Source organism: Nerophis lumbriciformis, linkage group LG06 (genome assembly GCF_033978685.3).
Source record: "Nerophis lumbriciformis linkage group LG06, RoL_Nlum_v2.1, whole genome shotgun sequence".
In the NCBI taxonomy this organism is placed as follows: domain Eukaryota; kingdom Metazoa; phylum Chordata; class Actinopteri; order Syngnathiformes; family Syngnathidae; genus Nerophis; species Nerophis lumbriciformis.
The window spans coordinates 23,475,412-23,488,436 of record NC_084553.2 but is presented as its reverse complement, the minus strand read 5'-3'; the positions used below and the strand labels follow the sequence as shown (position 1 = coordinate 23,488,436).

The following is a 13,025-nucleotide window of genomic DNA, read 5'->3' as shown; positions in this document are numbered from 1 at the left end:
ACAGCTTATGTCTCACCACCTCTATCTCAGCTAGCTAGCTGCTAAGGTAACAAAGCTAAGCTAGTCGCAGTCCAAAGCAACTACGCTCCGAAGGAATCTGCAGCTACTCTTCACCTATTGCTCCGAACACAGCAAAAACTCGAAGAAACAATGTGAGTATGGCTCCCTGTTCTTCGTGCACCTTCTCGTGGATAGGTTGGACTTACTAGAGGACCGTGCCCGCCAGTTAGAGCAGAGTAATTTCCTAACTTTAGACACCGCGGACACGTTTGCTAGCGTTAGCTGTAGCGAGCTGACTGGCCCAGCTTGTAGCAGTCTAAAGCGGCCTACAAGCCGGTTGAGACACATAATAGATTTAGCCCTTTAGCTAGTCCTACACCCCAGTCTACCGGACACCACACCTTAGTCATAGGGGACTCCATCACCCGGAACATCCAGTTTAGTAAACCAGCCATAATTAAGTGTATTCCCAAGGCCAGAGAACCTGACATTGAAGCTAATCCTAGGGAGCTAACTCGCAACAGACCTAGTAAACATGTACGACAGGGTAATTGCACCAATAGCTATGCGAACATAGTTGTACACGTCCGGTCCAATGACACAAGGATGAGACAGTCAGAGATTACAAAGAGGAAGATAGCTAGGACTTGTAATCTCGCTAGAAAGATGTCTCGGCATTGTTGAGTACTTATCTCTGGCCCCCTGCCTGCGAGAGCCAATGATGAGAGGTATAGCAGATTAGGCTGGCTAGTTTTTGTAGAGAACAGGGACTAACGTTTATTGATAATTGGCCCTCTTTCTGTGGCAAACCGGGCTTGCTGAGGAGGGACCGCCTTCACCCTAACCGGGACGGCGCCTTCACTCTTTCCAGACATATAGACTACTATTTGAGTCACACTTGACTAATTACACCAGAGCAAGCTTGGACACAGGCAATTACAGTGTCTGTTAGCCCGGGTGAGAGTCAATTAAGCTAGAACTAACCAACGATAGACTGGAAAATTCCTGCACACATAGCATTTCTCATAGAATAATACACCACTCACATAATGTTTTTTCTGTAGTGACTGTGCCAGAGGTGAACATACATTCTACTGAGGGGTTAAATTATGACACGTTAAATCTATTGCAGTACCAAGCAAATAATCTCAAGATCCCCATCATATCAATTCCTAGATGTGATCACAATTATTTTTGATCACACAACACTAAATAAACATAACGTTATTAACATCACTACTACGGATACCATTAACAAAAAATCCTCAAAACAGGCCACTACCTATAATATGGGCTTTTTAAACATCAGCTCATTGTCTCCCAAAACGTTATTAGTTAATGAGGTCATTAGAGACAACAATCTTAACGTCATTGGTCTCAGTGAAACTTGGCTAAAACCAGATTAATTTTTCCCGCTAAATGAGGCATCTCCTCCTAACTATTCGAGTGCACATATTGCCCGTCCCCTTAAAAGGGGTGGAGGGGTCGCACTAATATCCAATGAAAACCTTAACCTTAGCCCTGACCTAAGTAATAAATATAAATCATTTGAGGTGCTTACTATGAGGTCTGCCACACCGCTACCTCTCTATCTGGCTGTTATCTATCGCCCCCCCCTGGGCCCTATTCGGACGTCATCAGTGAATTTTCAGAGTTTGTCGCTGATCTAGTGACACACGCAGATAATATAATTATAATGGAAGATTTTAATATCCATGTGAACACCCCGTCAGACCCTCCGTGCGTGGCACTCCAGACTATGACTGATAGCTGTGGTCTTACACAAATAATAAACGAACCCACGGATCGCAACGGTAATACGATAATACGGTAATACGATATTGATTGATTGATTGATTGAGACTTTTATTAGTAGATTGCACAGTACAGTACATATTCCGTTCAATTGACCACTAAATGGTAACACCCGAATAGGTTTTTCAACTTGTTAATCAATTCATGGTAAATGATAGACATAGACCATCTCCAAAGTTACAGTACTCCCGTACACTAAAGTAATGTCCCATCATTACCTTATAAAATTTGAAGTTCTGACTCATTGTCAACAAGCTACTAATAACCAATGCTTTAGCAGCCGCAACATTAATGATGTCAAAACTATGACTCTTGCTGGCCTACTGCCTTCGGTAATGGCACCATTCCAAAATTATGTGGGCTCTATCGATAACCTCACTAACAACTTTAACGATGCCCTGCGCAACGCCATTCATAGTATAGCACCACTAAAGCTAAGAAAGGCCCCTAAAAGGCAGTCCCCCTGGTTTACAGAAGAAACTACTATCATGTAGAAACCTGGAACGCAAATGACGTGCAACTAAACTTGAGGTTTTCCATCAAGCATGGAATTATAGTTTAATAACTTGTAAACACGCGCTTACCTTAGCGAAAACTAATTACTACTCCAATCTCATCCGCCGCAATAAAAACGATCCTAAATATTTGTTCAGTACAGTAGCATCGCTAACCCAACAAGGGACTCCCACTCGGCTGATGACTTTATGAAATTCTTTACTAAGAAAATTGAACTCATTAGAAAGGAGATTTAAGATAACGCGTCCCAGCTCCAACTGGGCTCTATTAATGCAGATATGAATGTATGTACGACGGATATTGCCCTCCAAAATAATCTCTCTCTTTTGAAAAAATAACATTACAGGAACTCCTGTAACTTGTAAATGGGACAAAACAAACAATATGTTTACTTGACCCACTTCCTGGGAAACTTAGAAAGAAACTGTTTCAGTGCTAAATATTATTAACTTATCACTTTCCTCTTGTACTGTTCCCCTACCATTCAAAAAAGCAGTTATTCATCCTCTGCTCAAAAGACCTAACCTCGATCCTGACCTCATGGTAAACTACCAGCCGGTGTCTCACCTTCCCTTTATCTCGAAAATCCTCAAAAAAATTGTTGCACAGCAGCTAAATGAACACTTAGCGTCGAACAATCTCTGTAAACCTTTTCAGTCCGGTTTAAGGGCAAATCACTCTGCGGAGACAGTCCTCGCAAAAGTGACTAATGAACTATCTCTAACTATGGATGCTGATGCGTCATCCATGTTGCTGCTACTTGATCTCAGCGCTGCTTTTGATACCGTCAATCATAACATTCTATTAGAACGTATCAAAACCTGTATTGGTATGTCAGATTTAGCTTTTTCTTGGTTTAACTCGCATCTTACTTACAGGATGCAGTGCGTCTCCCATAACAATGTGACCTCGGAGTATGTTGAGGTAACGTGCAGAGTTCCACAGGGTTTGGTTCTTGGCCCTGCACTCTTCAGCATCAACATGCTGCCGCTAGATGACATCATACGCAAATCCGCTGTTACCTTTCACTGTTATGCTAATGACACCCAACTTTACATGCCCCTAAAGTTGACCAACACACCAGATTGTAGTCACGTGGAAACGTGTCTAAATGAAGTTAAACAATGGATGTCCAGCAACTTTTTGCAACTTAACGCTAAGAAATTGGAAATGCTGATTATCGGTCCTGCTAGACACCGGCACCTATTTAATAATACCACCTTAACATTTGACCACCAAACAATTACACAAAGCGACTCGGTAAATAATCTGGGTATTATCTTCGACCCAACTCTCTCATTTGAGCTACACATTAAGATTGTTACTAAAAAAATCTTCTTTCATCTCCGTAATATCGCTAAAATTCGTCCCACTTTGTCCACCACCAACATTGAGATCACTATTCATGCGTTCGTTACGTATCGTCTCGATTACTGTAACGTATTATTTTCGGGTCTCCCTATGTCTAGCATTAAAAGATTACAGTTGGCACAAAATGCGGCTGCTAGACTTTTGACAAGAACAAGAAAGTTTGATCATATTACACCTATACTGGCTCACCTGCACTGGCTTCCTGTGCACTTAAGATGTGAATTTAAGGTTTTACTACTCACGTATAAAATACTAAACGGTCTAGCTCCATCCTATCTTGCTGATTTTATTGCACCATATGTCCTGGACATAAATCTGTGTTCAAAGAACTCCGGCTTATTACCGATTCTCTGAGCCCCAAAAAAGTCTGCAGGCTTTAGAGCGTTTTCTATTCGGGCTCCAGTACTATGGAATGCCCCACTGGTAACAGTTAGAGATGCTGCCTCAATAGAAGCATTTAAGTCCCGTCTTAAAACTAATTTGTATACTCCAGCCTTTAAACAGACCCCTTTTTGGACCAGTTGATCTGCTGTCTCTCTTTTCTGCTCTGCCCCCTTCTGCTGCCTGGAGAGGTTATCAGGTGACTACGGATTAGCCTTCGCAGATGATGGCTATGCGCTAGCTGTTCCAAATCGGGACCCAGGTGGACCACTCCTTTGTGCATCAGTTGGTGGCGTCTCTGCACTGCTGACTTGTCTCCATTCAAGATGATCCCCTGCTTGCCTCCCAATGAACTGGACTTTCACATGATGTCGTGACCCGGGGTGACCACTCCTTATGCATCAGTCGGTGACGTCTCTGTGCCGCTACGTGTCTACATGGAAGAGGATCCCCTGCTGGCCCCACTATGGACTGTACTCTTACGTTATTAACTGTATCTACTCGGTATCCATTGCACCGGTCACCCAGGGGGGATCCCCACAACTGCGGTTCCTCCCAAGGTTTCTCGTTGTTCCAATGTGTTGAGTTTTTTATTGCCCTGATGTGGGATCTGAGCCTAGGATGTCGCTGTGGCTTGTACAGCCCTTTGAGACATTTGGGATTAAGGGCTATATAAGTAAACTTTGATTGATTGATATATACTTACAGCATGTATGGAAAACGATGGAAGTTTTTGGATGTTTTTAAGCACTTTATAGGCAGAATAAGGCAACTCCCATATGCTCCAATGTAAGCGAATTTTATTTACTTGTTAGAATGCATATAAAAAGAAGAATATGAGTGCTTGTCTTACATAAGGATTGCAGTTCCCTTCAAGAGCTTGGACACTTTTTAACATGCAGGAGGTGTCAATGAATTTGGCAAAAACACAAAGATGAGATTGTTTTGTTGACTGGTTTGATAGTAACAAGATTAGTGTAGATTTATACAGATCTTTGGAATGCGAGTCCTAGACGTATGTCATTTGGCAATATGGCTTTTGTAAGTTATTTGTTTGCACAGCTAAAATTTAAAATATGTGACATACCGTGGACACTTCGGATATTTCCGCTCTGATGTGCACCACATCTTCTTGTAGTAGTTTTTGCTGGTAGGCGATTTTCTCCACGTGTGCTGGCTGAGCTATGTACTGCTCCATCTGTCGGTGGGACACATCCAACACAGACTCCAGCTTGTCCTGCACAGTCACATGAAGACACGGTCACAGTTCAAGGTTGCATTGCAATGACATTAGCCCTGGACTTAGTTTAGTTTTTTGTTTCTACGGCAAAGGTTGTGAAGGGACCATGCAAATTGATCCAACAGTTGCCAGTATGCTTCTATTTAAAAGGTAGAGTCAACACACCAGTGTGGTGATTGGTTTACAGAGAATGGTTACATATGTGCACCAATGAGAATAATACAGACACCACTTTGCTGTTGCATTCTGTATAGCCTGAGTGCATTAGCCATAATACTTGGAACATATTAGCACGGTGTTTAGCTACAATGTGAGCATTAATTAATGGGGACCTATTAAAATGTTCTTCTTTTCTGACTTATAAATGTTAAGATGTTGGATACTATTGTTAAACCATGCCAAAGCATCATATCAGAAGGTTCATGCAGTTTGCATGCAGTTTTGATGACACCGAATGCTGTCTTATGAAGTATTTTTTTAACAGTGGGCCATTTGTGATATCACAGATTGACGGCCGTACTCATGTGGGCACTTTTAGTTCATGCTCTCTGCCAGGCCCCCCCTCTGCTCTTCTTTTTTGTGCCGATGCATGCAGCTTTCAGTGTTATTTCTTCTTGTTTCATGTTATCACGCCTGCTCTGAGAAAGTCTTTAAAATTAAAAATTCATTTTACCAACAACTTTTAATGCAGCCCTCTATCGATCTGAGAATGTGCAGGTGTGCCTTATTATATATACTCGACTATTTTTGACCGTGACTGAAAGAAAATAGTGGTGATATTCATATTCAAGGTATGTAGCTAAATTGATACTTTTAGAGAGGGTGGAATGGAATGGAACTTTATTGTCAATGCACTTAAAAAGTACAACGGAATTAGATTTACAGTACAAACTTGTCAAAAAAAAGACAGAAGGGTAGACAGAACAGTAAGACTGATGGGTTGCCACATGCATGCATGGATTAATTTGCAATCTAAAGGAAACGCCTCCACACATACAAACCGTTTGCAGACAGACTAAAAAAAGGGGTTCTAAATGTTACTCTGGAGCAAAATGTATGTACAATTTACACCAAACCGCATTTAATACATACTGTCTCGACCAGTGTTTTTTAACCATACCCGTACCTCCAAAAAATATCTGTTTCTCATTTGTGGTCCGTATGTGCCGCAGCAGTACTCAGTTGTAGTACATGTTTCCACTCCTTGTGGCAGTAATGACAATATCAAACAAGCAGTCTCAAGCTTAAGTCATAGAGAGGCTTATAATGACGAAAGTGGTGAAACAGTTGAACAGCACTTAAATTCTGTTGACAATTTATTTAGGAAAACATCCATCCATCCATCCATTTTCTACCGCTTGTCCCTTTTGGGGTCGTGGAGGGTGCTGGAGCCTATCTCAGCTGCATTTGGGCGGTGGGCGGGGTACATCCTGGACAAGTCGCCACCTCATCCCAGGGCCAACACAGATAGACAGACAACATTCACACTCACATTCACACACTAGGGCCAATTTAGTGTTGCCAATCAACCTATCCCCAGGTGCATGTCTTTGGACATAAATATCATTATTATTGAGAACTTATTTCTTTTAACACAAGCGCACGGTGGCCTAGTGATTAGCATATTTACACAGTCAGGAGATCGGGAGCTCTGGGTTTGAATCTCTGTTTGGACATCTCTTTGCGGAGGTTGCATATTGTCCCTGTGTGTGCGTGGGTCTTCTCCAGGTACTTAGGTCTTCCTTTCACATTCCAAAATATGCATGTTCGGTTAATAATTGAAAACTCAAAATCAGTGATTTTCAAACTATGGTACATGTACCACTAGTGGTACGCGGGCTCCATCTAGTGGCACACCAAAGAATCATTTGATTATTAAAGTACATTGTTTTATTTTCCAAACACATTGTGGACAGCGTAGCGTTGAGTGGTGGGTAGAGCAGCAGTGCCAGAAGAGCGGCCGTGCCAGAAACTTGAGGGTTTCAGGTTCGCTCCACGCATCTTGCTATCCAAATCACTGCCGTTGTGTCCTAGGGCAAGACACTTCACCCTTGCCCCCAGTGCCGCTCACACAGGTGAATGAATGATAGGTGGTGGTCGGAGGAGCCGTCAGTGTACCCCAGGGTAGCTGTGGCTACAAATGTAGCTTACCACCACCGAAGTGTGAATGTGAGCGCTTTGAGTATCTAGTTCAGACCTGGGCATTCTGCGGCCCGCGGGCCACATCCGGCCCTTTGTGCGTCCCTGTCCGGCCTGCGTGAGGCCAATCATAAAATACAAAATACATTTTAAAAAGTATCTATGTCGAGTGTGCAATACAACGGTGCTGCTTTTGTTTTGAAAAGCGTTATTTGTATTACTTCCGTGTGGACGTATGCGCGTGAATGTGAGTGAATGTGAACAGCTGCAATCACAAATTACAAAATAAAGTTGAAAAAACATCTATGTCGTGCGCACAATACAACTGTGCTGCTTTTCTTTTGAAAAGTGTTATTTATGGGCGTATGTCCGTGTGCAACCTCCGAGTGAAGGTGCACAGCAACAAGTGATGCACGGTTTACACCCGAGACGTTAAAAAGAGAAAAGTTGATGACGAATGCCGTGTTTTCAACAAGACATGGACTGCCAAGCAACGTTCCCTCTAAGGTGCGCGCCTGCGCAATTGCGCACTGCTCAAGCGTCATCTGCACACAGCAAATCTATGCCGCGCACCAAATCAAATCCCATCTGAATTCTAAACAAAATAAACACATTTATTCTGTGTAATTTTGCAATGCAACTCTGAGTGACAGTGACAACAAGCGGCATTAACGGTGTTCGTCAACACCGTTCAATTGAACACCGTTCAATTATTGTAACGTCTATCGAGATGCTTCGAGGACAGGAATTATATTGATCACTTTATTGAGCAAAACTGTTTATATTCGGCCAAAACCACACCAAAAACATGAGTAAAACACTTCTATCTCGAAAAACTAGTCATTTTCTGCCGTACAAACCAGGCCAACACGCATAGCACTAAGCCACTGGTGCGTTTATGGCCACACAAAAAATCGGACAACTCAAACACCACACAAAGTTACACTATGACTCCGCAGTCACACGTGTGCTTATTTTACTGTAATTTATTATTAATGTTAATTTATTGATATTAATCATGGAATGCTGTTACTAGAGAAAGTTACAGGAATGCACACTTCATCTTATGCTTACATTTCATTGTGCAACATGAGGATGTTTAAGGGGAACTAAATGTGATCTCTGAAAGGCGTACAAATTATTTCCAAAGCAGTGCTTTTGGTATGAAGTTAAGTTAGGTTAAATGAAAGTATTATTATTATTATTAATTATTATTATTATTATTATTTATCTTACGGTATATATCAAAAATAATATTGAGCAAAATTTTATTGAAATATTGTCGATGTGGCCCTCCAGCAGTGCTCGGGTTGCTCATGCTGCCCCCGGTAAAAATTAATTGCCCACCCCTGATCTAGTTGATAGAAAAGCGCAATCTAATTAATTAATGAATTGCTGTTTGTGATGTTACAGTGGCCAAAACCATTACATATACTTTTCAAATAAAACGCTGCCTCGTTTTTAATTAATACTTGGGCCTACTACGCTACTGCATTTTAATATTGGTCATTATGGTGGTATTTGGAGAACCAAGTTTTTTTTGAGGTGATAAAAGTTTGAGAACCACTGTTCTAAATTGTCCATGGGTAATCAGGCAAGTGTGAATGGTCATTTGTCAATATGTGCCCTGCGATTGGCTCGCAACCAGTCTAGGGTGTACTCTTGCCCAAAGTCAGCTGGGATAGGCTTCAACTAGTGAGAATAAGCGGTATATAAAATGGATGGACAGTTTTTATGTGTCCCTTCTTTTGCAATATATTTGATTAGGTTTTTTTTGTAATCAGCCTGACATAAGCATTGGTAATAATCTTTGTGTTTAACACATGCTTTCATATCATTTGACAAGGTTTATCCCGTAAACTGTAAGTAGGTTAGATATAATCATTTAATATGATTAAAATCAAAAGTAAGATTACTAATTCAGTGTTAATATTTGAGTAGGACCCGGGCCCCTCGGTAGCAGAAAAGTTGAACCACGAGGTCAAAAAGGTTAAGGACCCCTGATCTAGACCACAAGGTAGTGTGTTAAATGTAGATTGAAATCATCATATATCTTTTTAAAAGAGTAAAAAAAAAATCGTACACCCTAAATTATTAACTAAATACGGCAATGTTTGAAAAACGACCTTGTCCTCCTTCAACGTGCGTATCCTGGCTTCTAGCTCCTGAAGAATCTTGTCTTGTTCACACAGTCGGCTTAATTTCACCTAGAGGAGAGACAAAAAATACATTTATGATATTCATATTATAATCATTATAGTATCCTAATTTCCGTTCGTATTACAGTAGTGTAAATGTGAAACTGAACGTAGCAAACAGTGGAGTACAGTTAATGTTTTTAATACAAGTCAACTGTCTTCAGCTAGATACAAATAAACTGACCTTTTCTGTGTAAATACGTCAATAAGTTTCATTTCCAGAGGACTTTCTTTCTGTACGGCAGTGAAAAAAATAGATCTACAGTGTCTCCAGATCTGGTAACAGCTATTATGAGCAATTGTAATCAAAAATCCATGATTTCATATTCACTTTTTGGCCAAAAGTGTGTTTATTAGGAGTGACAGATGTGTTTTTCTGAGAAATGGGTTATGTGTTTATGCAAACAACATACGGCTGCCAACTTCACAGTCTTTCTCACACTGTGTATTTTTCTCAGATCTACTTATCATTCTGTTCAATTAATTATTAAGCTGTTTTTATTTTGCTGAGGCCGTATATTGTTGTTTTAATTGCATGAAATATTCATTGTTCAGATAAAATTTCTGGCAATTTGCTTATAAATTGTTAAAGTGGAACAATGCTAATGATGAAAAGCCAGGACATCCATCCTATTTACCTCTATTTGGCGGCAAACAAAGAGAGCGCGCAAAGCAGCGTCGGGCAAATCAAACTGAAAAATTTAACAGCTCAACATCTAAAAGTCCCATTACATGTATTTTTCCCTTTAAATTGCAGGGAAGAAAATAAAAGCTGTGGTCGATACTCTTAAGGCCCTCACAGTGCTGTCTGGGTGGGAGTCCCAACTGTGTTGCAGTGGATTTATGCTCCCTCGCCTCCATAGCCTCTGTTTAACTTAACACACACACAAACCACATAGAAAGACACACTTAAGTCACACTTCATTAAAAAACAAGTTGAACTTACATCAGCATCACTTTCAGCTATTTTCACAGGCCTTTGTGCTTCTTTCCTGAGGCTTTCGCGTCCAGTAACCTGAAATGGCCGATAGCCACAAAGCAAAATGGAACATTTCACACCACTATGACCGCATATTTGGATGATTTCAACACTTAGCGCATAAATATTGCATGGGATATCAACAAACAGTGTGGCTACAAGACAAGTCAAGCATATGGATGTAGAGAGAAGATCAAATAATGGAGTGGGGAAAAGAACATCACAGGGCCCAAAGGAGCATGAGCTGGAAAAAGAAAAGTTTAGTAAACATTCATATAAATAGAGAAATGTTAGCTCATAATAAAAAGCAATATGGCAGTATTGTGCTGTATTGTATGTATGTGTACAGAGAATGTTTTTGTGAGAATTTAGTAGGATTTGATATAAAGACATGACTTTGATCTAGCAATCATACTAAATTCTCAAGCAAGCACATTGGAAGATAAATTATACAAATTATGTGTTTTCATTATGCAGATAAAATGTAGGTCAATATCAGTCCCCCTTAAAACAAAAATCATTGAATGTAGTGATGCTTTATGGCATGCAGGAAAACAAAATGTAGGCTTTTGGTTTGATCACATCCGCCATATCAACATCTCATTGCAGGCTATGATTGGCCCAATGCAGGGATGCACTGCAATTGATTATTTGACTTTGCACACCAACAACATCCTTACATTGCAACAGAATCCAAAACTTGAAGGAGAGTTTCCAAACCCACTGTGAACTGAAACAATCAGCGGCTCATTACTTTGGATCTGTTTTGAAACAGGAAATGGAGAGAGGGATTACAAAAAGTATTGTCCAGCATTAAGTGGCAACCCTCACCTTTATCAGTGTCAGTGTTTTTTGTTTAATTCCTCATTTACTAAAGTGTGTGTAGAAACGGCTGGTTGATTCTCATAAAAGGTGATGGATGCAACATGCAGCAAGAATATATTACACTTTTGTGTATTAGGGCCACATTGAAAAGAAAAACAACACACTAAAACAGGGGTGTCCAAACTACGGCCCGCCAGCAACTTCAATTTGGCCCGCAAGACAATAAACAATTTAATCGAGAGCGGTGTATCCATATCATATATAAATATTCAGTGGTCTGATTGCTGCTATTTTGTCACCAACTGATGACCAACAAAAGTAATTATGCCTTCAATTGTACCTTTTAGTAAAATAAGTACAGCATTTACTTATATGACCCTAACAACAACAACAACAAAAATCAACCAGTACAAAAATGCAACTAACATGGTCACACATAACACACCCTGCTTATTGAGCTTTGTGGATATTATAAAAAAACGTCCAGTCAACATGAAAACAATTTGATGGAAAACATGCAAAACACTCTCTCCACACTTATCCATGTTTGGCGCATTAGCTGCTTGATATTTCTGATTGACTAAAAAAACCTTAAGGAGGTTGTCACGGAAGTAAACAAGGTAGGACTTGAACTTTCACATACTCTTACACACCAATTATAATAATTATTAATTAAATATTCATTATATTATTATAATAATATGTACTCATAGATGTGTGTATATATGTGTGTATATATACACAGTTACTTTGCATGCAGTCCGCTTTCGGCCGCCGGCCAAATTTTTTAAGCCCAATGCGGCCCCCCAGTCAAAACGTTTGGACACCCATGCACTAGAAAGACAACAAAAAATGTTAGGTAACAGGAATAAAGTTATAAATAACATTGCGTATAAAACTCGGGAAAAAAGTCTTAATGTTATGAAAGTATGCCGCTGGACAAAGCTCAAACAAAATCTTGTTGTTCATGTATGACTTAAGTGTTATTATGACAATGACAATAAAGGATAAATGAATTGATTGAAAGTAGAGTTGTAATATTACAACAATTTTGTCATATTTCTTTCAAGGTTAGGTAAGTCAGAAAATTATGGAGGAAGACAAAAGATCCTTAATTTTTTTTTTCCTAAAATGTTAGATGTTGTTTGTTAGAATGAAGTCATCATAATATAAAAATCAAGTCTATTTTTTGTTCAAAAAAAGTGGTAAAATGTTGAGGAAGAAGTCATAAAGTTACAAGAAAAGTTGTTATTTTAGAAAAAATATGAAAATTTATGAAAAAATACCCTCATAAATGTAAGTAGAATTTTGAGTAAAAAGTCACAGTTTTATATAGTAATTTTGCTAAAACAAAAGTCACAGTCTTTTAGGAAAAAGTCAGTTATAAAATGTCCATCCATCCATCCATCCATTTTCTACCGGTCTCATTTTTTAAAAGTCAAATTATTAGGGAAAATGTAAACTTCCAAAATCTAATTAATATGTTTTAATTTTAAGATTAGCCATACTACTCAAGTCATGTTTTTTTCTAGAAAAAAAAAGAAGATTTAACGTTATGAGA

At 39.6% G+C, this 13,025-nt stretch overlaps 1 protein-coding gene across 5 annotated transcripts in view; it reads right to left on the bottom strand.

Annotated features, from left to right (window-relative positions):
- plekha7b (pleckstrin homology domain containing, family A member 7b) overlaps nucleotides 1-13,025 on the bottom strand; it is a 215,587-nt gene that overhangs the window by 46,599 nt on the left and 155,963 nt on the right. For 3 of the 5 annotated variants that reach the window (XM_061963930.1, XM_072913356.1, XM_072913355.1), the window contains exons 15-18: nucleotides 11,320-11,400; nucleotides 10,607-10,675; nucleotides 9,589-9,669; nucleotides 5,171-5,320 (exon numbers count right to left, since the gene is read on the bottom strand). In XM_061963930.1, coding sequence (XP_061819914.1) covers nucleotides 5,171-5,320; nucleotides 9,589-9,669; nucleotides 10,607-10,675; nucleotides 11,320-11,400 — 381 coding nt within the window. The remainder of the gene's footprint in view (nucleotides 1-5,170; nucleotides 5,321-9,588; nucleotides 9,670-10,606; nucleotides 10,676-11,319; nucleotides 11,401-13,025) is intronic. The other 2 variants (XM_061963931.1, XM_061963932.1) reach the window with 1 other exon arrangement.